This window comes from Hemiscyllium ocellatum, chromosome 45, assembly GCF_020745735.1.
Source record: "Hemiscyllium ocellatum isolate sHemOce1 chromosome 45, sHemOce1.pat.X.cur, whole genome shotgun sequence".
Lineage (NCBI taxonomy): Eukaryota > Metazoa > Chordata > Chondrichthyes > Orectolobiformes > Hemiscylliidae > Hemiscyllium > Hemiscyllium ocellatum.
In genome coordinates this window covers 6,124,855-6,148,278 of record NC_083445.1, presented here as the reverse complement: position 1 = coordinate 6,148,278, position 23,424 = coordinate 6,124,855, and the positions used below count along the sequence as shown (strand labels likewise).

The window sequence follows — 23,424 nt, the reverse complement described above, 5'->3', positions numbered from 1 at the left end:
GCCCCATACCCTCTGCCATGTATCTCTCAGCCCCCGTGGACCTCCCAACATTCCTGACAAAGACATTGATGCTCCTGCTCCTCAGATACTGCCTGACCTGCTGTGCTTTTCCAACACCACACTCTCGACTCTAATCTCCAGCATCTGCAGTCCTCGCTTTCTCCCAGATTTACCCCCCAGTCAGAGCAGGATTTTCCTGTAGGCTTCCCGGCTTCCGAAACTTGGCCGATAGTGAGCATTAGTAAGCTGAACTGCAGCTGTCACATGTGAGTGGGTAGCCTGCTCCCTCCTCTGGGTAAATGGCCTTGGGCAAAGAGAGAGATTAGATTAGATTCCCTACAGTGTGGGCACAGGCCCTTCGGCCCAACAAGTCCACACTGACCGTCCAAAGAGTAACTCACGCAGATCCATTTCCCTCTGACTAATGCGCCTAACCCTACGGGCAATTTAGCGTGCCCAATTCTCCTGGCCTGCACATCTTTGGACTGTGGGAGGAAACCGGAGCAAACCCACGCAGACACGGGGAGAATGTGCAAACTCCACACAGACAGTTATCCAAGGCTGCAATTGAACCCGGGTCTCTGGTGCTGTGAGGCAACAGTGATAACCACAGAGCCACTGTGAGTGAGAGAGAGAGATTTAGGATTACCTGACAACTGAAAATTCCTCTCCCTCACTTCCCCCCACCCCACCCATCCCTGCCCCTATTAGTGGCTGAACATTCTGCCTTTTGCCTCTGATTGCGAACGATGGTTGCTTGAAAGGTGACAGTGAGGAAGGCTGGTGAAGGAGGTGACAATAGTCTAACTACCAATGTTGAGAAAGGCCAGAGTATTTTATAAGGCAAAGTGAGGGCTGCAGATGCTGGAAATCAGAGTCTTGATCAGAGTGGTGCTGGAAAAGCACAGCAGGTCAGGCAGCATCCGAGGAGCAGGAGAATTGACGTTTTGGGCAAAAGCCCTTCACCACTCTAATCAAGAGTATTTTGTGATGCCAGTAATTGGGATGTGGGGGGCAAAGAAGATTACCTGACCGAGTCACAATGTTCCCATATCCTGTGATAAATTAGTCATTGGCTGGTGGACTCAATGAAAGCAGCAACAACTGTTTGCAATGATACAGCTCCTTCGCTGTCATTAAACATACCAATGCAATTCACAAAAGCATCATCCACAAAATTTGACATTGAGTCACATGAGGACAGACGAGTAAGCGAAAGTTTGATCACAGAGCTAGGTTCTAAAGCATAGTTTAAGGAACGAAGGTGAGAGAGAGAGGTGAAAGAGGCAAGTGGTCTAAGGAGGGAGTTGTACAACTTGGGAGCCAGGCACCTGAAGGCAAAGTCACCAGGGCTGGAGGGATTATTCTCTGCGATGTACAAGAGGGTCGTGGGGCTGGAGGGGGTTACAGAGATAAGGAGGGTATCTTTACAGGAGAATGTTTTTAAAACAGAGTTAAGAATATTAAAGATGTCTTTAAAAAGCAGATAATCTGACAGAATGGTCTTGCCATCAAGGGACAGAAGAAGTAATCAGTGAGCTGGAGGCAAGTGAGGATGGTTTTCTCATCTGTTAATAGGAGCTGTGGATCTCAGATTGCTTTCTATGCCTTGCCTTGACAGGATAGAGTGATTGCTTTTCAGGTGTGAGACTGCAGGGCAGTCTGTTAGAAAATTGAAAGAATTTGGCTTGTTACAGGAACTCGGCTGATTGGTGTTTGGAGTCTGAACCGTGGGTGCTTTTCTTAATGTGTCAGAAAACCAATGGAGCTTTTATTGGAAGGAGAAGGTGGCTGACTGTGACTTAAACACCTTCAGTTAAGCTGGGAGACAAACATAATGATTTATTTAGCTCGAGGCTGCCACTTTCAGACACCCACTGAGTCCAATAGAGAGGGGCTTCCCAATTATACGCTGATCATTCAGGGCATGAATAGCAAGCTGCTCCTGCACTCCCTCCCTTCACCCCCCGCACCCCCAACCCCCAATTGCCTTACCTCCTGGGAGCACTAACCTCTTGTTGGCATCAATTGTCTAAGTCCCTGAAAAGATAATAAGTCTACGTTATGTTTCTGTGTCTCTTGTCTCACTCTGGGGATGTGTCCAATTCCTGCTGAGATGTATCCTGGGCAGAGGGAAAACAAATTACATGGATCACTCCAATCTCGAGTTATTAATGTCCCTATCTGTTTCTGAGTCTGTTGGAATTTATCGCCAATAAAGGATGGCTCAGTGGTTAGCACTGCTGCCTCACGGCACCAGGGTCCCAGGTTCAATTCCAGCCTCGGGCAACTGTCTGTGTGGAGTTTGCACATTCCCCCCTTGTCTGCGTGGATTTCCTCCGGGTGCTCCGGTTTCCTCCCACAGTCCAAAGATGTGCAGGCCAGGTGAATTAGCCATGCTAACTTGCCCATTGCATTAGATGCATTCATCAGGGAATGTAGGGAAATGGCTCTGGGTGGGTTACTCTTCAGAGGGTCGGTATGGATTTGTTGGGCTGAAGGGCCTGTTTCCACACTGTAGGGTGTTTAATCTACCAGTTACTTTGAGGTGGCAGGGATGGGTGTGCGAAAGTAAAATGTTGGAACTTATTTTATTATGATGTGGAGGTGACTGGTCAGGTGAAGGACCATCATTCCAAAAGCTTGTTGATTTCAAATAAACCTGTGGAACGATAACCTGGTATCAGATGATTTCTGACCTTATATTTTTATTGTTAGACATGCGTCACCAAGCAATGTCCCCAAAATGCAGAGCACCCAAAAATGGTTGGTGATAGCCAGATAATGAATGGAGCACTTTCATAAGTGCAAGGAATTATGGGTACTCTAGCTGCCATTGTTGAATGATCATCTCACCAGTCAGGAACTTGGGGAAGTGAATGATTGGGGGCAGGAGGTTATGTAACCTCCTAGATAGGTGACAGAAGCTTGATTTAAAGCAAAACATGCGAGAGAAGGAAACCTAGGGAGGGAGTTCCAGAGTTGAGGATCCGGACAACCAAATTCACTGTTGCCCTGAGTGAAGCAATGGGAATTTGGGTTGGGGTGTGGCTGCATTAAAAAAAAATCAGAATGGAAGAAACACTGAGATCATCAAGGGTTTATGATAACGGAAAGAGCTGAAGAAACTCAGCAGATCTGGCATCATGTGTGAAACAGGGTTAAGGTTTTGAGTTCGATATAACTCTTCAGCAGAATTGAAAAAGGGTCACTATGGACAGAGAGGGAGGAGAAGGAAGTGGAATGGGTGATGCCAAAGACCAAATGGTTGCTAATGGTAGTGAAGGGATAATAGAGTTCTGCAAAGAGTGGAAATGAGGGTAGGAATGGGAGAGAAATGGTTCATCTGTTGAAGCTTGTCTGACTCCAGGATGTTACAATGAGAGGAAAGAGAGGCATGGATGACTCTAAAAACAAGGATGAAAATTCTACTAATGGAGGAGCCCTCATGGATGAAAGAGCTCAGGGTACTGGCAATGCATTTATTATTAACAGTTGGCCAAAAGATTGCATCCCACATTACCAAATAAAGTAAAATTTGGAAATGTTTCATTATTTTAACAAGCTGTAATGTGTATTAAATAATCACAATTGGTTTTAAAAAAAAACTCTTTTCTGAACAACAGGGAGCCCTCGGTGTTCCTGGCCTACCTGGGTACCCAGGAAGAAAAGGTCCAAAGGTGAGTTAAAGGGGGTTAAAGTTCAAAGTTCAAGGTTCATCGCATCAACATCAAAAATTTTGAGAATAGGATGTAGAAAAATGGTATTAATTTGTTTCCCTCATTTTTTAGGAGGTTTAGAGAAAAGTCACAGTTCATCTTGAATTTAAAAATTCTGCGAATGTTGACCTAAAATGTTTAATTCACTTCATTCTCGGGATGTGTGCCTCACCGATAAGGTCAGCATTTGTTGCCCATCTGAATAATAAACTGCAGTCTTTAATGGCAACCATTGGTGTATCAGATCATTGTAAATCCACACCTGCCCTGTGGCCTGCATGTGAATCCAAACCCACAGCAGTGTGGCTCAACAAAATATTGAGTTATCAAGAAGGTAGCTCATCCTGACCTTCTCAAGGGCAGTTAGGGATAGCAGGTAGGAAATGGTCACTCAGACAGCAGGCAAAGTAGGAGAGATATTTGCAACTAAGACAAGTGTAGGGATGTGAAGATGAGATCAAAGGGAATACATTTGGGATCCTCCAGCAAAGGGCTAGCACAGGTATGATGGGCTGCTTGGCATCCTCCATGCACACCATCAATAAAAGCTGCAAGGTTTGCTGTGAACACATAATCTTCCCTTCTCTGTACTTCCAGTTATAGTAATGGTGGGGAAGGAAGGTTTAATTGTAACATTGTCAGTCCAATGTTCAACTTTTTATTTTGGTGGACTTTGTTTCTAAGAAATGTCCTTCCTTGCCAGGGTTCCACAGGATTCGCAGGACCTCCGGGTCTGAGTGGAGAGAAAGGCAGAAGGGTAAGTCTGTCTCTGTGCATCATTGTTTGTCTATTCTCCTCAGAACAGTGGCTCCTGAATATCCTGGAAATGAGGAATTCTACAGTCCTTACCCAACTGGAGCTATATACGGTTTCAAGCCCACAGCTAATGTACGTGATTCTGGCTGAGCCGGTCACTCAGCTGTTTAGAAAATTGCTAACCACCATTGACACAAAGAGCAATAGAGCGGTGCAGTGTGTTAAACAGCAGATTAAAGATTGGATAGATTGACTGGAAACTGGATTCTAAGTTTCAATCCAACTCCCACATCACAAAACTCCCACACACTTATCCCTGAATGAACATACAACCATCATCTGTTCTCTGACTTGGTCCCCAGCATCCCTGCCATAGAATTGTACAATGCATAAGAGACCCTTTGGCCCATCCAGTCTGTACTGACAAAAATATACAGTTGGACCTTACTGCATGCTAATGAAGTACAGAACAGAAAACGCAGTGATTGTAATCTGCAGATACTGTTCTTGGACAGTTGTTTGGCAATAAACCTTTTCAGTAACACCTGTACCAGCTAATGGTCCTTGCTGTTGCAACAGAGCAGGTCCTCTGGATTGTTGAAGCGCAGATATCTTCTGACCCAGGTCTATCTCCCAGTCCCAATGTAATAATGGAGCCTTTCTTTCAATTGCCTAATAGGGTAGAGCCGGGCCGCCTGGAGTCCGTGGACAGCGAGGACCCACTGTGAGTGTTCCTCTTTGTTACAAAAAAAAAGAACTGTTTTATCAATGAAGAAATTCTGGAAGATTTCAGAATGCTATTTCATGAGTATTCTCTGTCTGTTCTCTCATTCTCTCATTCTCTTCTTCTCTACCTTCCTCAACCTCCCTCTGATTCTCTCTCTCTCTCTCTCTCTCTCTCTCTCTCTTCCCCTTATCTCTCTGTCTTTCCCACCTCCTTTCTCTGTACTTCCTTAATTTCACTAATGCTATCTCCATTCTGCCTTTTCTCCATCTTTCCCCCTTTCTATATCCATCTCTCTTAACTAACCTTACTATCTCTTCCACCTCCTTCCTCTGATTTTGTCCCTTTCTGTATCTCTCTCTCTCTTCACTAATTTCTCAAACTCTCTCTCCCTTTCTCATCTTTCCTTCTCTCTCTTTCTTTCTCTTCCTTCCTTCCTTCATCTCTCTCTTCTTTTTTCTCTTTTATTTATTTCCTCTCTCCCATTGCCTCTCACTCTTGCTCCATTCTCTCTCTCGCCCTTTCTCATTTTCTCCCCTCATCAACTCATGACCTTTCCACCTCCCCATCTACCTCTCTAACTCTCCCTCTCTCTCTCTATGTGTGTGTGTATGTATATATATGCGCCCACTGAGACATTGTCCAAGCTCCACCCATTGTGAAAACCGAGGGAGTGATTCTTTTGGATGGGCATGGAGCTAGATTGAGTTGAAATGTTGAGGTCACCACCCAAAGGGGCTCAAATGGGTCACCTGGGGGCCAGGAGCACCTCACTATTCCTGGGAGAGGGGGAGGAAATGGGATTCATCAGAAAGGAAGCTGAGAATAGTTGATGTGAAGTATAATTTCTGCTTTGTATCATTAGGGTGAGCGAGGTGAGAGAGGGCACAGAGGATCCCCTGGCAAGTCTGGCCCAAAGGTAAGCTGTCACAATGAGCCTGCGTATCTGTTGAACAAAGTGGGCACTAAAATATATTTTTGCATCTGTTTACGTCAAAGTGAAGAGTAGTAACAATGGATAAAGCATCCCACTTGATTGGCAACACAATCCACAAGTGTCCATTCCCTCCACCATTGATTCTCAGTAGCAGTAGTGCGTACCATCTACAAGAAGCACTGCAGAAACTCATCAAAGAACCTCAGACAGCACCTTCCAAACCCAAGCCCACTTCCATCTAGAAGGACAAGGACAGCAGATACATGGGAACATCACCCCCTGCAAGTTTCCCTCCAAGCCACTCGCCATCCTGACTTGGAAATATATCGCTGTTTCTTCAGTGTCACTGGGTCAAAATCCAGGAATTCACTCCCAAAGGGAATTGTGGGTCATCCTGTGGCACAGCAGCGGTTCAAGAAGGCAGCTCACCCCCACCTTCTCAAGGAGCAACTAAGGATGAACAATAAAATGCTGGGCCCAGCCAGTGACACCTACATCCCGTGAATGAGTTTTTTTGTCCACCACTGTAAAAAGAATCCTGTTTTGGATAGAGCCACCCTTTGTGATAGCAGTGTCTAAGTTGGCAAAATGCAATGTAACAGGACTTGACCAGCTAACATCCAGATGGACATTGATGTAACAGAGACTGCCCCAGTTGTTGAGTTCCACCTTTGGAGTTTTTCCATTTCACCCATTTCTCAGAAGCATGGTTTCAAAATCTATGCTTAGCACAAAGGGCATCATTGGCAAGGAGGGCATTTATTGCCTATCCCGAAAATCCCATAAACCACTGAGCTCCAGGTGGTGTGGGCACTTGTTTGGAGGGATTTTGACAGTGAGGGAACTACCAAATGGTGCCAACTCAGGATGGTGTGCGTGGCTTGGATGGGAACTGGCAGGTGGTAGTGCTCCCAAGTACTTGTAAACGTAGAAACTAGGAACAGGAGGAGGCCATTCGGCCCTTTTTATCCATCTTGCTTGTAGAGGTTGCATGCTTAGAAATTATTGTTGAAGGAGCATGTTGGAATCTGTGTGAAATTAATAATGGCTGCCTCATGTGGAATATTGTTGAGCTACAACAATAATTGCAGAGGGCATTGATTACCTCTTGTTTGGCATTGTTATAGAGTATTAGAGACCTGCAACACCAATCATAATGATGTAGGTTACATGGTTAATGAAAATGGAACAAGTTATATTTTCACGATGTAAATGCGTGCTAGTTAATGAAGTTTTTCATTAAGATTATTTTGCTGAAATAAGGCACACCTTGTCCAAGCTTTGCTCTCATCTGGACAATTTTCAAGAATGGCAATGTCAGGGGAACCCAACATTTACACGTGACATTCCCTGGTTTATTTCTCAGGGCAATGACTTGATCAATCAGATTCAACCTGCCTTGTTTAAATTTTAAACAAAGGTCAGCAGTCAACTGCCAGTTATCATTAACTGGTGCCTCAACCAATCAGAGTCCACTTGCCAACCAGTCTCCTCTCACACAATATAAATTTTGTTTACTCTTCATGTGGGTATTCCTGCAAAATATCAATGCAAGAGGAAAGCCTTTGACAATGTGTCTCTTTTCACAAGTACTCTGGTTCTGCTCTCCCCAAAAAGCTGTAAGGTTATTTCATAAATGTTAGTGTTTGGGAATGAAGTTCAGGAGACCACTGTTTGTCCTGATGATGTGATGGGCCTGGCAATGGGAAGGGAGTGGGCTGTTTTGGGGGGAGTGTGGTACACGTTTGCAGTTTCCTAACATTGTGGAAATGTGGCACCGAGAGTCCCTGGTTTTAATGCCAGAAGCTGATTGTCCACTTCACATGTGATCACAAGACAGATTGGCCACATTTTTGAGACTGAGCCCATGGTAGTCTGAAGCTGGCTGTTTAAACTGGCCGAGAAGTGGCTGAGCACAACTCCTTTCTCTTCTCTCCTCCCCTTGTTGAAATCCCTCTTTCTTGCACTTGACCCTTCCCCGAAGTGATGCTGACCTGGACTTGGTGCCAATCTGGGATTGGGGGTGTGAAAGACCTATTTTTCCTGTCGATGTTAAGCCCTGGCACATTTCTCAGGGCAGTGACACAATTAATTGGGGCGGCACGGTGGCTCAGTGGTTAGCACTGCTGCCTCACAGCACCAGGATCCCCGGTTCAATTCCAGCATCTGGGTGACAGTCTGTGTGAAGTTTACACATTCTCCGTGGGATTCCTCCGGTTTCCTCCCACAGTCCAAAGATGTGCAGACCAGCTGAATTGACCACGCTAAATTGCCCATAGTGTTAGGTGCATTAGTCAGAGGGATATGGCTCTGGGTGGGTTACTCTTCGGAGGGTCGGTGTGGACTGGTTGGGTCGAAGGGCCTGTTTCCACACCGTAGGGAATCTAATCTAATCGATGTCTACCTTTGCTGCTAGTGACCTCTTTTGCTCTTCTGCAGGGAAATGCTGGCAACGATGGTCCACAAGGCGCCCCAGGGGAGAAGGTAAGACTTTGAATGTCCAGGCATGCCCCTTGGATCCTGTATGTGGCTCTGGATTCCATATTATAAAAAAGGTCAAGGAGGGACTGGAGATGACTTGTACCAAGAGATCATAACTATCGGAGAAAATAACGAGGTTGGGGCTCTTTACTCTGAGAAATAGAAGTCACGGAGCGTGCTACTACGTGATGTCTTTAAAATTAAGTCAGAGTTTGGCTGTAGAGACGGTTCTAATTGGTGTGGCGACTAGGGTTAGGAGACATCAATATGCAGTTGTTGTCTGTAAGAATGTAGGAGGAACAGGGTGGGTGATAGGAATACAGGGCTTACTTTCCTGAGCGTAATTGACAAATTTTGAGGGAAATTAAGAAAGCCGCATGCAGAAGAAAGGGATAGATGGTTATGTTGAAATAATGAGGATAGGGAGGAGGGCTAAGGTAAAGTGTAAATATTGGTACGCTCTGGTCAGGATGGGTTCCCTGTTCCTGTAACTTCTGCAGAACTCTAACTACTCTTCCTGAAGTGGGTTTTACAGGCACACACATCTCTCCCACTACAAAGCAGCAAGTCGGCACTTTGCGACTGGAAGTGTTTATTAGCCTCTCCCCCAGTGCAGTGTGGTCAGTCGGATTAGATAGGGCACTTGGAAACAAGTGTTATCCTCAGGAAAGCTGATTGGTGAAAGGAGCTCCTGCACCCAACCTTTACTCAGTCTAACATCTATTTGTGGATTGAGACATTGCAGCGTGAAATTCCTAACCCAACCACGTGTGAGTCTGAATATTTATTTATAGGTACAAGTAAAGACACCATAGTCTTACCAGACCCCAGGCTGACTCTCTCATTAGAGGGAGAGAGTTAACTGGTTGTGGTTTAACCAGTGGGTCGCCAGTTCAAGTGAAACCCTATTTCATGCACTTATAATTAAACATAACACATCAGCAATTAAAACACATGTAATAGAATGTACTCAGTCAGAATTGGTCGATCAGACAGTATTCGTGGCTCCCTCATTTGCAATTCCCAAGGTTAGTTGACCTCATTTAAAAAGTATTCTATAAATTTACATCTCCTTGTACAATGTTCGATGGAATGATAGAGGATTTGGATATAAGCATTTAGAGATGGTTTGTTAATACTTCTCAGCCAATTAGACTGACCATGATTGAAATCACAGTAAGTAATTTGAATCCTTTCAAGTGTGGAAACAGGCCATTTGGCCTGTCAAGCCCACACTGACCCTCCGTAGAGCATCCATCCAGACTCCCCCTCTCTACCCTATGCACATAATCCTGCTTTTCCCATGGCTAATCCACCTAACCTGGGCATTTTAGCATAAGCTGCTTATGTTAAGTCACTTTTAACCATTAACAAGGGATTGCCATTTAGTTTGAGTTACCCTAAGGGGCTAGCAATGATTCAGGTACAAATGATTGAATGTCAGTTTCTCGTACAAACCCTTCAGTGAAGAACAATAGATAGCATTATATGCAATGTGTTAGAGGCATAGGAATATAAATGAGGTTAAACTTGTGCTGGAGAGTTCCGTCTGTTCAGAAGATAAGTATTTTTCCCTGGTTTGTGATCAGCTTCAACCCGCCCACAGTTCAGGCTTTCAGAATAAATACACAGAGCCACTTTCTCAGGCTCAGCCTCTCCTCTGTTTGACTTGGCAGAAGCCTTGAGAGCATTCTGGGCGAACGAAAGCCAAGGATTGCACCCCCCCCCCACCCAAGAGGTCAGAGGAGTCCTTCTACTGTGGACTTTGGCAGTTTGTTTGCATCCCCAGCAGGCCGCTGTTACACTAGCTCAGACTCACTGATGTGAGACGGACCTCAGAAAAGGAACCCACCTTCCCTTCCTCGTGGCTTCACGCTGCGGTCAAGAACGATGGGGAGTCGGGGGTGGGAGGGGTGGGGGTCCGGTGTCTGAGCAGAGCGTGTGACAGCCGCGAAGAATCACGAGCTGGGGACACCCATGAAGCAGACGGTAGGGGAGGATGGAACAGGTCGTGGGAGGTACAAGGAGAGTTGCCTGACTTTGGAGAAATAACTCAGAAGGAGTCAGCCTGCTTTTGTCTCTTCACTGAGCTGGGTATCCAACTGCAACACAGAGCTGGCCTGGCAACCATTGTGAAGAAAAGGTCTTTTGTCTTTGGAAAAGTCAGAAATGGTGAACAAAAGAGACATTTCCGTAAAGTCCTCACCCCAAACCAATGGAAATAATCCATACAGGATTTAAAGTTAGGTCAATAGAAAGGAAAGATTTGTTGTTAAATGAATGGGTTCCATTTAAACTTATTTTAGCTCAACAGCAGCATCAAGAATCAGCCGTGGGTCTTTGCTGCAAAATAGCAGAGTGATTTGGTCAGCGTATCCTGTTACTCAAGTTCTGAGACACCTTGTATTTCCAGGGTGCTGCATGTACAAAGTCAGGTGTGTACACTATGCTCAGATACTATCATGTGGGACTTTGTCATACAGTTACAAAATATGATATGAGTAATGAAAGAGCTCTTTTCCCCTGATTTAAGAGTGTAAGACAAGGGCTGTAGTCTCAGGATAAGGAGCCAATCATTTACAACTGAGATGAAATGGAACTTTTTGGCCTAAAAGATTGTAAATCCATGAAACTCTCTACCCGAGAGGCTTATTTGTGAGCACATTCAAGGTTGAGGGCAATAGATTTTGGCAGCCTAAGGAAATCAAGGGATGGGTTGGGTTGGGATGAGAAATTTGAGTTATAGTAGAAGTTGAGTTAAGGTAAATGGGTGATCTGATTAAAGTCTTCAAGACATCGACAGGAAAAGGTGTGTTGGAGGTTGGAGGTTCCTGAAGAAGGGCTTATGCCCGAAACGTCGAATCCTCCTGTTCCTTGGATGCTGCCTGACCTGCTGCGCTTTTCCAGCAACACATTTTCAGCATCGACAGGAAAAGACAAGATATATAAAGATAAACTGTTTCCACTGGTTGGGGACTCTACAATAGGGGCATAGTCCGAGAATTAGGGCCAGATCATTCAGCAGAGATGTTTGGAAGCAATTCCACTCACAAAGGGTGGGAGAGGTTTGGAACTCTCTTCCAGCAGTGGATGCTGGATCAGTTATTAGTTTTAAACCTGAGACGAATATATTTTTGTTAAGCCAAAGTATTAAAGGTAGGAATTGGGAGTTGGGCCACAGATCAGCAATGACCACATTGAATAGTGGAACAGGTTCAAGGTGCCTAATGGTCTACTCCTGTTCCTATGTTTCTCTAAGATTAGTCATGAGGAATCATATGAGTAATCTCCACTATGATTCCTCATTATGTTTCATGTGCATTGCCACTAGGTAAGTATAAGAAATTAGATTTTAAAAGTGTCAACTGTATCTGCATATAGTCAATTCATCCATAACATGGTAGTAGCATTCTCGTGCAATCCCGTGTTACAAGAAAATAACCAACACATGCTTTAAATCTTTACATTTTAGAAACAGTATCCCCAAATTCATCAATTGCATTATTACACATTTCATTAATGCTAATTTGTGTTATCACAGAACAACCTGTATTGTAAATGGTCTAATTTACTTGGATTTTGTTCAGCATTTTCCCAAAGCTCATAGTTTGAGTTGACACTATTCAATTTTTAAAGTTTTTAAAAAAATTCTACAAATCTATTCACCCACGTACAATGGCCCATGTGGGGTTTGAGCACGAGCATTTAGAGATGGTCCCTGAATACTTTCCACCAGCTAGAGAGACCATTATTGAAGTTACTGCAAGCAAACATATTATCTGTGACATTTCAAGCAATTGCCCAAATTTCTAATCTACTGCCTGAAGCCTGTAATCTTGATATTGATCTGGCATATTGCTGGGCTGTACAAGAAATGGGAGAAAGTGAGGACTGCAGATGCTGGAGATCAGAGTTGAGAGTGGTGCTGGAAAAGCACAGCAGGTCAGGCAGCATCCGAAGAGCAGGAGAATCGACGTTTCGGGCAAGAGCCTTTCATCAGGAAATGCCCAGCTTATGGTTCTGACCGATTGCCAGTTGTGCCCCCGCTGTGGTATTGCACGTTCCTTCACCTCAAAGTGGTGTCTGGCTGAGTCCTATCACTGCAAGATGTTAGCTGATGGTGTCTTTGTTGTTGTTTCAGGGACCACAAGGACCTCAAGGACCCAGTGGGTTCCCAGGACCCAAAGGACCCCCGGTGAGTAATATTTCCTCGTTCGACTTTATTCAGGAGGGTGGTGGGAGAAGAGTTCCTGATCCGCTGAATCCCTGGTTGTGAGACACACCTGTGGAATCCCAGTATTCTTCCTTCAATGTCAGCAAAGGGTGGGCATGGTGACACAAAAAACAAAATTGCTGGTGAAACTCAGTGCGTCTGACAGCGTCCGTGGAGAGAGAGCAGACCTTCCTGAGTGAAGGTCACCGGACCCAAAACATTGACTCTGTTTTCCCTCTCCACAGATGCTGCTGGACCTACTGAGTTTCTCCAGCAATTTCTGCTTTTGTTTCTGATTTCCAACGTCAGCAATTCTTTGTTTCGATCAATGCGTTTGGTGACCTTCGGAAGTGTTTTTTTCCCTCAGAGAAGGGTCCTTGGGGTGGTGTGCCTCGTTGTTGAATCGTAGAACCCCGACAGTGTAGAAGCAAGACATTCAGCTCATCAAGTCCATACCAACCCTCTGAAAAACATCCCACCCAGTCCCACCACCCCCTACCCTATAACCCTGCATTTCCCATAGCTAACCTTCAGGAATGCAAATCCCTGGACGCTACAGTGTGAATTCCCATGGCCAATCCACCCTAACTTGTAGGAGGGAACGGGAGCAGCCAAAGGAAACCGTGCAGACGCAGGGAGCATGTTCAAATTCTATACAGACGGTCACCCAAGGCTGGGATTGAACCCGGGCCCTTGGCGCTGTGAGGCAGCAATGCCAATCACTGAGCCACTGTGCCCACCCCTGATGAGGAAGGTGCAGAGATCATTTGTACCGTGAAAAGGCAACAGAGGGCGCTTTGCCAGTTCTGAGCAAACTGCATCCTTCTGCGTTCTGGTTGTGGGGAGTGGAGAAAATGTGGCTGCGGACTCTTACCTTCCAGCTGCTCTTGAAGAATTTGGGTAAAAAATGAGGTCTGCAGATGCTGGAGATCACAGCTGAAAATGTGTTGCTGGTTAAAGCACAGCAGGCCAGGCAGCATCTCAGGAATAGGGAATTCGACGTTTCGAGCATAAGCCCTTCATCAGGAATTGGACCAAAGTTTTATTGAGGCGATGGTTGGCTAGGAGTGCCGTCTCTGGCCTGGCTGGAGACGTGGGATTGGACTGCTGTTGAGCAAGGGGTGGAATAACAAAACCCTGGCCCCCAACTCTCCTTCCACGCGCGTGTCTGTTTACACACTCTTCAATAGCCAGACAGAATGCAAAATCACAAACACTTGAGAAAATCCAGCGTGAAATCTGACTGAACCAAATAATGGGGATTTGGAATCAAATCTGTAAACAGAATGGGTGCAAGCAGTTCACGAAGCCATTCTGAGATGCATTAAAATTGTTCATCTATATGCATGAGACTATAAGGTCCGATGTAGTCAGCTTAATCCGTGAGGCTACGTTAGAATTTGTTTCAAATAAATGTACTTGTTTTCCTTAGCTATGTGACTCTCATGTGACACCTGCTAAAATCTACTTTTATCTTCCAGTGAAACTAATAAAGAAGGAGCAAGGGATGAGAGTTATTTATAAGGAAAGACTGAGCAGGCTTGGGGTCTGATTGTGAAGATAGAGTAATAAAGCACAGGAGCTGTGGATATGACCTAATGCCAGACCTTTTCTATGCTTGGCGTGTTTGTTAGGGTAGATATAGAGAACATGATGCCAACAGGTGGCACGGTGGCTCAGTGGTTATTACTGCTGCCTCACAGTGCCTGGGTTCGATTCCAGTCTTGGGTGACTGTCTCTGTGGAGTTTGCACGTTCTCTGCATGGGCGTCCTCCTTCCACCGTCCTAAGGTGATGGACAGGGGTAGGATAAATAGCCAATGTCTCTTCCCTCCATATTGTGGACTCCAAAACTACAAGACGGAGGTTTAAGATGAGAGAGGAAAGACTTATTTAAAAGGGACGCTCAGGGGAAACTTCTTTATACGGAGGGTGGTGCGTGTATGGAATGAGCTGCCAGAGGAAGTGGTGGAGGCTGGTACAATTGCAGCATTTAAAAGGTTTCTGGATGGGTATATGAATAGGAAGGGTTTGGAGGGATATGGGCAAAATGCTGGCAAATGGGACTAGATTAATCAAGTTATCTGGTCAGCATGGATGAGTTGAACCAAACAGTCTGTTTCCAAACTGTATCACTCTATGTGCAGGTTAGGGGGATTGGCTGTGCTAAATTGTCCATAGTGTCCAGGGATGTGCTGTCTAGGTAGATTAACCATGGGAAATTCAGGGTTATAGGGATGGGGGGGGAGAGGGGAGGGAGTTGGGTCTGGGTGGGATGCTGTTTGGAAGGATGATATAGACTTGATGGGCTGAATGGCCTCTTATCACACTGTAGGGAATCTATGATTTCAATAACAGGAAGTCCCAAACTGGTGACAGTATATTCTGGACGGTCACTAATAAATCTGATTGGAGTGTCCTGGAGAAACTTCTAAAGGATTGCTTCACCTTCTTAACTCTCTTCACTCTCTTCAGGGTCCCCCTGGAAAGGACGGGATCCCCGGCCATCCCGGGCAACGTGGCGAGCCTGTAAGTTTCTCTTTGGTTTTTCATCAGAGGGAGCTTTCCCACTAATCAGTCCTGATGTTCCAGAGGACAAAATGTAGATGAGGAAGCCCACTGCTGCTTAGATACGTGGCTCAGTGTGTTCTTCCTGTAGCACGATTAATTTGATTTGATTAAGTGTGTGTGTGTGAGACTGTGTGGCTGAAGAGGTATTCCAGTCTACATAGGGTTCTTGTGGTGCAGTGGTAGTGTCCCTACCTCTGGGTCAAAAGAGCCAGGTTCAAGCCCAGCTGATGTCTCATAACAAGTTGGTTATTTCATTAAAAACTTTCCTTTGAGACTTTGCCGATATTTACAGTGGGTTCCTTGGTTTTGTTGGTTTATCGATGTAGAGAGATGGGTCAGCCAGGTTGAGAGAGTACGAGGAGAATTGTGAAGATGTTTAATAAGACACTGCCTGGATTAGAGGGTACGAGCTATAAGGAGAGGCTGGAAAAGCTCTAGTTGTTTTCTCTGGAGCGATGGAGACTCAGGGAAGACGTGATAGAAGATAGAGTTGACGGTCAGAATCTTTTTCCCAGAGTCGAAATGTCTAATAATAGAGGGCATGCTCTTAAGGCGAGAGGGGGAAAGTTCAAAGCAGATGTGAGAGGCACGTTTTTATATAGAGAGTGGTAGGAGTGTGGAACATGCTGCCAGATTTGGTGGTGGAGGCAGATATGATAGGGCTTTTAAAGGACTTTAAATAAGCACATGGATATGCAAAGCATGGAGGGATAGGGATCAAGGGCAAGCAAACGGGATTAGATTAATTTGGTGTCCTGTTCCCTGTGTTGTACTGTGTTCTATGTAAGCTGCACGTTAAAGAAAAGCTTTGAGTCTCAATCCATTACCTTTAGGCTTGAATCCAGTTAACAAGTGTGAGCTGTGTGTACTTTGCTTTGGAAGTCTTGCTTCGTTTGGATCACACCTGGAGTAAGGTGTGCAATGTTGGTCTCCTTACTTCAGGAAGGATGTTATTCCCATAGAGGGAGTACAATGCAGGTTCACCAGACTTGGTCCAGGGATGGTGGGACTGTCCTATCAAGCGAGATTGGGCCTGTATCCTCTAGAGATTTGAAGATTTGAAAGGTAATTGAAACTTAAACATTATTTAAAGGGTGAGACAGGGTAGGCCCAGGGAAGATGTTTCTCCCGGTTGCAGAGTCTAAAACCGGGGTGGGGTCAAAGGATCAAAGGATCTCACGCTTACTCAGAAGGTGTGGAAACTCAGTCTTTGACTGGGTTTAAGGGGAAGATTGGGGCTTCTGACGACCAGCTCTGCACAGGGTTATAGGGGAAAAGATGTTGAAGTGTTTGATCAGCATTAACAGCATTGAATGGTAGGGCAGACATGATGGGCTGAATGGCCTTCTCCTGTTGCCATATTCCTATCGGTGGGCCACCCGTTGAGTGTTGTGTCGTGAATGTGACTTTGATGGATGGCCATGAGGGCAGGTGGGGGGAGAGGTATGAAGCCAAGGTCACAAGTCCTTGCGGCTTGTTTCCCGATGGAACTCCTCAGCTGGGTAACCGTTCCTGAATCCTGCCGTTCTCTTTCTCCAGTTGCGGATTGCTTGACTTCCCTTTCCGCTTTGTTTCCAGGGTTTCCAAGGCAAGACGGGACCCCCTGGCCCCCCGGGAGTTGTGGGACCCCAGGTAAGTTGGGCGGGCTCCGGCCCTAGACCAGGGTTTGCTGAGTTAAGACGGAGCGGTTGAAGTGCGTTGAGCACCTCGCCATCCTCTCCCGGATCCAGCCAGTGCGGTTGAGCGATCTTCGATCGGGGTCTGCGTTGACCGCTGCAAGCTGCCGCACGCTGCTCGCTCTTTCGCCTCTGACCCGGACTGAGACCCACTTCACAACGTGAGCGCAGCGCCTTGGGTGAGACTCCGTCCAGCGCGGTCCTGAGGGAGTGCTGCTCGGTCAGGGATGTTGTCCTTCGCAAGGGACATTAAACTGAGTCCTACCCCTCCCCTTCCCGTTCCCTTTCAGGTGGATATAAATGGCCTGGAGCACTGTGGTGGCTCAGTCACTAAGCACATCCCAAATCGAGATCAATAGGATTCTCGATGTTCAAGGTAAAAATGCGTGTGGAGATACTGCAGGAGAGTGGTTTTGAGTTGGAAAATGATCCATGGTCAGAAAGTTCCTATAGTGTGGAAAGAGGCCATTTGGCCCATTGAGTCCACACCAAACAGCATCCCACCCCCGTACCTGATAACCCTGCGTTTCCCATGGCTAACCCACCGAGACTACACATTCGTGGACACTTCAGGACAATTTTGCATTGCCAATGCACCCTAACCTGCACATCTTTTGACTGTGGGAGGAAACTGAAGCACCCAAAAACACAGGGAGAATGCGCGAACTCCACATCGACAATTGCCCGAGGGTGGAATCGAACCCGGGTCCCTGGCGCTGAGAGACAACAGTATTAACCACTGAGCCACTGTGCTGCCAATTCAATGGTGGAGCACGCTTGCCAGGCACCCGTTCCTGTTGCTGTTTCTTATGTCGCCCTGAACTGAAGGGTTGTCCAGGATGTCCTGCCTGATATTTATCCTTCCTTCGAGATCGTGAGAGAAAACAGACCATTCATTCATTACTGTTTGTGAGAGCCCGCTGTCCATAAAGCGGCTGTGGTGTTTCCCACACTTACGGCAGTGAACACCATTCCGCACCGTTGGCTGTGAGAGACGCTGTCTCATTGCAAACCTTCCTCTCTTTAGAGAAATGACTCTTGTTTCTGCTTTATCCATCAGGGTTCAGCTGGTGACAGTGGGCCAATGGGGGAGAGGGGACACCCTGGAGCTCCTGGACCTCCAGGTGAACAGGGTATCCCAGGCACCGCGGGGAAGGAAGGGGGAAAGGTAAGTTCACCGGTTGCTGTTTGGATCCTTGTCTCCATCGGAATTGGGAGGGGGATGCTCTCTCTGTGTCACTGTGGTCAGCAGTTTGTATCCTGTCCCCATCCCTCAGCCAGCACGCTCACTCAGCCCCTGTCTTCCTGCGCTCAGGTCAACTGAAGCCCCATCCCCACTTGTGAAAAAGTCCTAGAGGACCCCGATTTGAGAGAGCGAGAGAGGACCGGTGGGGAGGTTAACCTGAGGGTCACCGCACCTTCGGCGAGGGGAGAGATCGAGAAGCCAGGACTTGCGTGGTAACCGTGGCCAGTGTGGCAATTGAACCCACGCTTTTGGTGTCACTGTGCATCTCAAGATAATTGCTATCCAGCCAACTGCGCTAACCGACCTGACCCAGCGGTGATGCCGGCTGAACTCACTAATCACAACCTGGGGCTTTTCGTAACAACACTGTCCATGCCATTGGCTGGAGAACCAGCCAGCGTACTTACTCCACCACATTCTGAAGGTTAATCAGTTACACTGCACTTGATCAGAAACACAGACCAAGAGCTGTATGGAGTGGCGGAGGTGATGCTCTGTGGTCAAGAGAGACTCCCATTTGTGACGCTGTGGATTTCCCAATGCCCTCTCTTCCCCTTCTCTCCCTCGCTCTGATTGGTGATGGCGGTTTGGTATGCCAAGTTGGTGGACCCAAGGAGATGCCCCCAATTGGCAGCATGTGAAAAGGATGAGGAGACACTTGAATGAAGCAGACATCCAGGGAGCTTAACATTTCATCCCTTTGTCCTAGAAACTTGTAGTCATCTGAGAAAAGTAACCAGGACCAATAATGGGGTCATAAGGGCACAGAAGATGGCTATTCAGCCCATTGTAATCCAAACCAGCTCTTTGTTGATAAAGTCAATCACTCCGTTTCACCTTCTTGCTGTACTCCTCATTGCCCCCTGAAGGTTTGGGTCACTCACATTTCATTTCAAATCGTTCACCATCTCCGCTCCCAAGCCCAGCTTGTAAGCAGCAAACTCCAGGTCATTAACTACCAGCAGTATTCTTCCCCAGGTTGCCACCTCATAGCACTTCTATTCAATCATAGAATATGGGCGTCACTGGATGGAACAGCCTTTATTGCCCATCTCTGACTGTTAAGGGTCAAACATATGTCCTGTGGGTCTAGACTGACCTGGAAGGATGAGGAGGTCCTTCAGACCTGCCCTCCCTCCTCCGCACCGGGTGCCCGAAGATCAGGAGCGTGGGACTGAAGTGCAACCAAAGCAGAGGAGGAGGTTTTTAAGAAAATCAAAAAGGGAGTGTAAACGCCCACACCCAATATACACATGGTCCATGGACTCCACAGAACAAGCAGTTGGGCTGGGAGTCCGTGAACCACCGCAATCTGCGGTTGCAGGGGACTACTGCATGCAGCACCCTCCACCCCAGATCCCCGAGAGAAAGGGGGAGAATTCCCGCGTAGAGAGCCCTCCCCTAGGAAACCCTCCTGTTCTTTTTTTTTTCCCCCACACTACCACCTAACTGCGGTAGTGCTTATTTTTTTCCCAGCACCCATGGTGTGTGTGTGTGTGCAGGTGTGAGACACAGTGAAAGACACAAGGTGCACAAATCTTTATTCGGTTTCCACCACCAGGAAGATAGAAAAACACCCGAGTGGCCAGTGACAAGCAGTGCCCTTCACAAAATCTCAAGGGTATTGGTGGACACCACGTGCTCCTTTTCCAGAAACACCTGAGCTCTGACATACCCTCAGAAGAGCGGCAGGTAGTTGGCTCTAACAACCCCCTCTATGGGCCAGCCCTGGAGGAGGTCCTCTGACCTACATAGGCAGCAAACCATCTTATCACCTGCCCTGACCATACAACCATACCCCGCATTTTTATTGGATTCAACTTTATCATCTGCCTTGGTGGGATTTGAACACAGGTCACCAGGACATTACCTGGGTCTCTAGATTAGTAGCCAAATGATGATGCCACTAGTCCATTGCCTCCCCTCTGGAGCAAAAAGGATGAAAAGTATCCTTAAAATCCATCTCCAATCTGCTTGGGAGCGGGGCAATCAGAACTAACACAGACAAAAATGGTGTCTGTGAATGTGTCATGTGTTTGACATGCTCAAACAAGATGTTTTGAGGCAACCCAAGGAAACTGAGTTTAATTCCAGCCAAAGATCCCGGGCATTTTGATGGGAGTTCTTCTGGAATTTTACCACCTTTCTTTTACCTTGCAGGGAGACCCCGGTCCTTTTGGATCTCCTGGGAAACCTGGTCCTGACGGATTACGGGGATTCACCGGTGCCCGGGGACTGCCAGGCGCTACAGTAAGTCTCTCTCGCTTACAGAAGGTGGGACAACAGCAGAGAAACTAGCTCCCCAGAAGATGCCGCGACCTTATTTCTAGGAAAGAGATTTCCTACTAATTATCACTGGCATTGGATGCACTAGCGTGAAGGTTCACTCGGCTGATTGCTGCAGTGAAGGGATTGTCTTTAGAGTAAGGTTTGAGAAGGTAGGGTCTGTATCTGTGGGAGTCCAGTCGTAATATGATAGAACAGGTCAGTCTGGTGCCTGGATGGTAAGAAGTCAAGAGGGGTATTGAGTGAATTGTAATGTACACGATTCTGCTGGGATAGATGCTGAGAGAATCCCCGACCCTGGGGCAGTTCAGAAAGAGGAGGCAAATTGAAAAGAAGGGATTTGTCCTCAGACAAAGATGGGAGAGGTTTATTCTATACAAATTGTGAACCTTTGGAATTCTCTACGGTAGAGAGGAGTGTGGTCTTGGACTCTGAATAGATTCCGTGCTCAAATACGCACGTGTGTGAGTGGGAAAGGAATTGTGGATAGTGGGGAAACAGGCAAGAAGGTGGAGTTGTGGCCAAGATCAGGGCAACCCTGCATTTTATAAACGCTGAGCAAGCCCGAGGCACCTGCTCCTACTTTGTACACTCACATTATCTGAATGGGCAGCATGACTCCTTACCACCCAGTTACCAGGCTAACCTGTCCTACCATCTTTCTGCTCAGTTACCAGGCTAACCTGTCCTACCATCTTACCAACTGCTTACCAGGCTAAACGTTCCTACCACCTTACCACCCAGTGACCAGGCTAACCTGTCCTACCATCTTACCACCCAGTGACCAGGCTAACCTGTCCTACCAACTTACCATCCAGTTAACAAAGAAATGGCTGAAGAGTTGAATGGGTACTTCAGATCTGTGTTCACTGGGGAAGACACAAGCAATCTCCCTGAGGTAACAGTGGCTGAGTACCTGAACTTAAGGGAATCTATATTTGCCAGGATTTGGTGTTGGAGAGACTGTTAGGTCTGAAGGTTGGTAAGTCCCCGGGGCCAGATGGTCTACATCCCAGGGTACTGAAGGAGGTGGCTCGGGAAATTGTGGATGCGTTGGTGATTATTTTCCAGAGTTTGATAGATTGGGGGTTGGTTCCTGAGGATCGGAGGGTGGCTAATGTTATACCACTTTTTAAGAAAGGTGGGAGAGAGAAAGCAGGAAATTATAGACCAGTTAGTCTGACCTCAGTGGTGGGAAAGATGCTGGAGTCTATTATAAATGATGAAATTATGGCACATCTGGATAGTAGTAACAGGATAGGACAGAGTCAGCATGGATTTATGAAGGGGAAATCATGCTTGACTAATCTTCTTGAATTTTTTGAGGATGTAACTCTGAACATGGACGAGTGAGATCCAGTAGATGTAGTGTACCTGGACTGTCAGAATGCAGGAGGTTAGTGAGTAAAATTATTGGGAGTAAAGTAATAGATTGGATTGAAAATTGGTTGGCTGATAGAAAACAAAGGGTAGTGATAAACGGCTCCATTTCGGAATGCCAGGCAGTGACCGGTGGGGTACCACCGGGATCCGTGCTGGGACCGCAGCTTTTTACAATATATGTTAATGATATAGAAGATGGTATCAGCAATAACATTAGCAAATTTGCTGATGATACAAAGCTGGGTGGCAGGGTGAAATGTGATGAGGATGTTAGGAGATTACAGGGTGACCTGGACAAGTTGGGGGAGATGGCAGATGCAGTTTAATGTGGATAAATGTATGGTTATCCACTTTGGTGGCAAGAACAGGAAGGCAGATTACTACCTAAATGGAATCAATTTAGGTAAAGGGGCAGTACAGAGAGATCTGGGTGTTCTTGTACACCAGTCAATGAAGGTAAGCATGAAGGTACAGCAGGTAGTGAAGAAGACTAATAGTATGCTGGCCTTCATAACAAGAGGAATTGAATATAGAAGCAAAGAGGTGCTTCTGCAGCTGTACAGGACCCTGGTGAGACCACACCTGGAGTACTGTGTGCAGTTCTGGTCTCCAAATTTGAGGAAAGACATTCTGGCTATTGAGGGAGTGCAGCGTAGGTTCACGAGGTCAATTCCTGGAATGGAGGGATTACCTTACACTGAAAGACTGAAGCGACTGGGCTTGTATACCCTTGAGTTTAGAAGACTGAGAGGGGATCTGATTGAGACATATAAGATTATGAAAGGATTGGACACACTGGCAGCAGGAAACATGTTTCCGCTGATGGGTGAGTGCTGAACCAGAGGACATAGCTTAAAAATATGGAGTAGACCATTTAGGACAGAGATTGGGAGAAACTTCTTCACCCAGAGAGTGGTGGCTGTGTGGAATGCTCTGCCCCAGAGGGCAGTGGAGGCCCAGTCTCTGGATTCATTTAAGAAAGAGTTGGATAGAGCTCTCAAGGATAGTGGAATCAAGGGTTATGGAGATAAGGCAGGAAGAGGGTACTGATTAAGGATGATCAGCCATGATCATATTGAATGGTGGTGCAGGCTCGAAGGGTTGAATGGCCTACTCCTGCACCTATTGTCTATTGTCTATTACCAGGGTAAGTTGACAAGCATCCAAGACATCAGTCTGAAAGTTTTGCTTTGCACTCCAAATTGTTGTGTTTTTTTGGGGGGGGGAGGGAGGGGTTGGTCCGAGGAAATCGCATTGATTCCAGAGTGCTAAAGTGATCGTGGTCTGAGAGTGCAAGCATGCTCACCCTTGACCACTCTCATCTGTGGTGTCCCTCACATCCCAATGAGCTCCCGTTGTAAGGAAATATTCACGGCCCTCAATGCAATGTGGGTTTGATAATTGTAGCTTTGGCCCATGACCCATTGATCATT

At 46.5% G+C, this 23,424-nt stretch overlaps 1 protein-coding gene across 2 annotated transcripts in view; it reads left to right on the top strand.

The window, feature by feature from the left end:
* LOC132835991 (collagen alpha-1(XI) chain-like) overlaps positions 1–23,424 on the top strand; it is a 295,793-nt gene that overhangs the window by 195,806 nt on the left and 76,563 nt on the right. For both annotated transcript variants that reach the window (XM_060855171.1, XM_060855170.1), the window contains 10 exons: positions 3,627–3,680; positions 4,423–4,476; positions 5,155–5,199; positions 6,065–6,118; positions 8,576–8,620; positions 12,759–12,812; positions 15,305–15,358; positions 16,979–17,032; positions 18,137–18,244; positions 20,483–20,572. In XM_060855171.1, the coding sequence (XP_060711154.1) occupies positions 3,627–3,680; positions 4,423–4,476; positions 5,155–5,199; positions 6,065–6,118; positions 8,576–8,620; positions 12,759–12,812; positions 15,305–15,358; positions 16,979–17,032; positions 18,137–18,244; positions 20,483–20,572 (612 nt within the window). The remainder of the gene's footprint in view (positions 1–3,626; positions 3,681–4,422; positions 4,477–5,154; positions 5,200–6,064; positions 6,119–8,575; positions 8,621–12,758; positions 12,813–15,304; positions 15,359–16,978; positions 17,033–18,136; positions 18,245–20,482; positions 20,573–23,424) is intronic.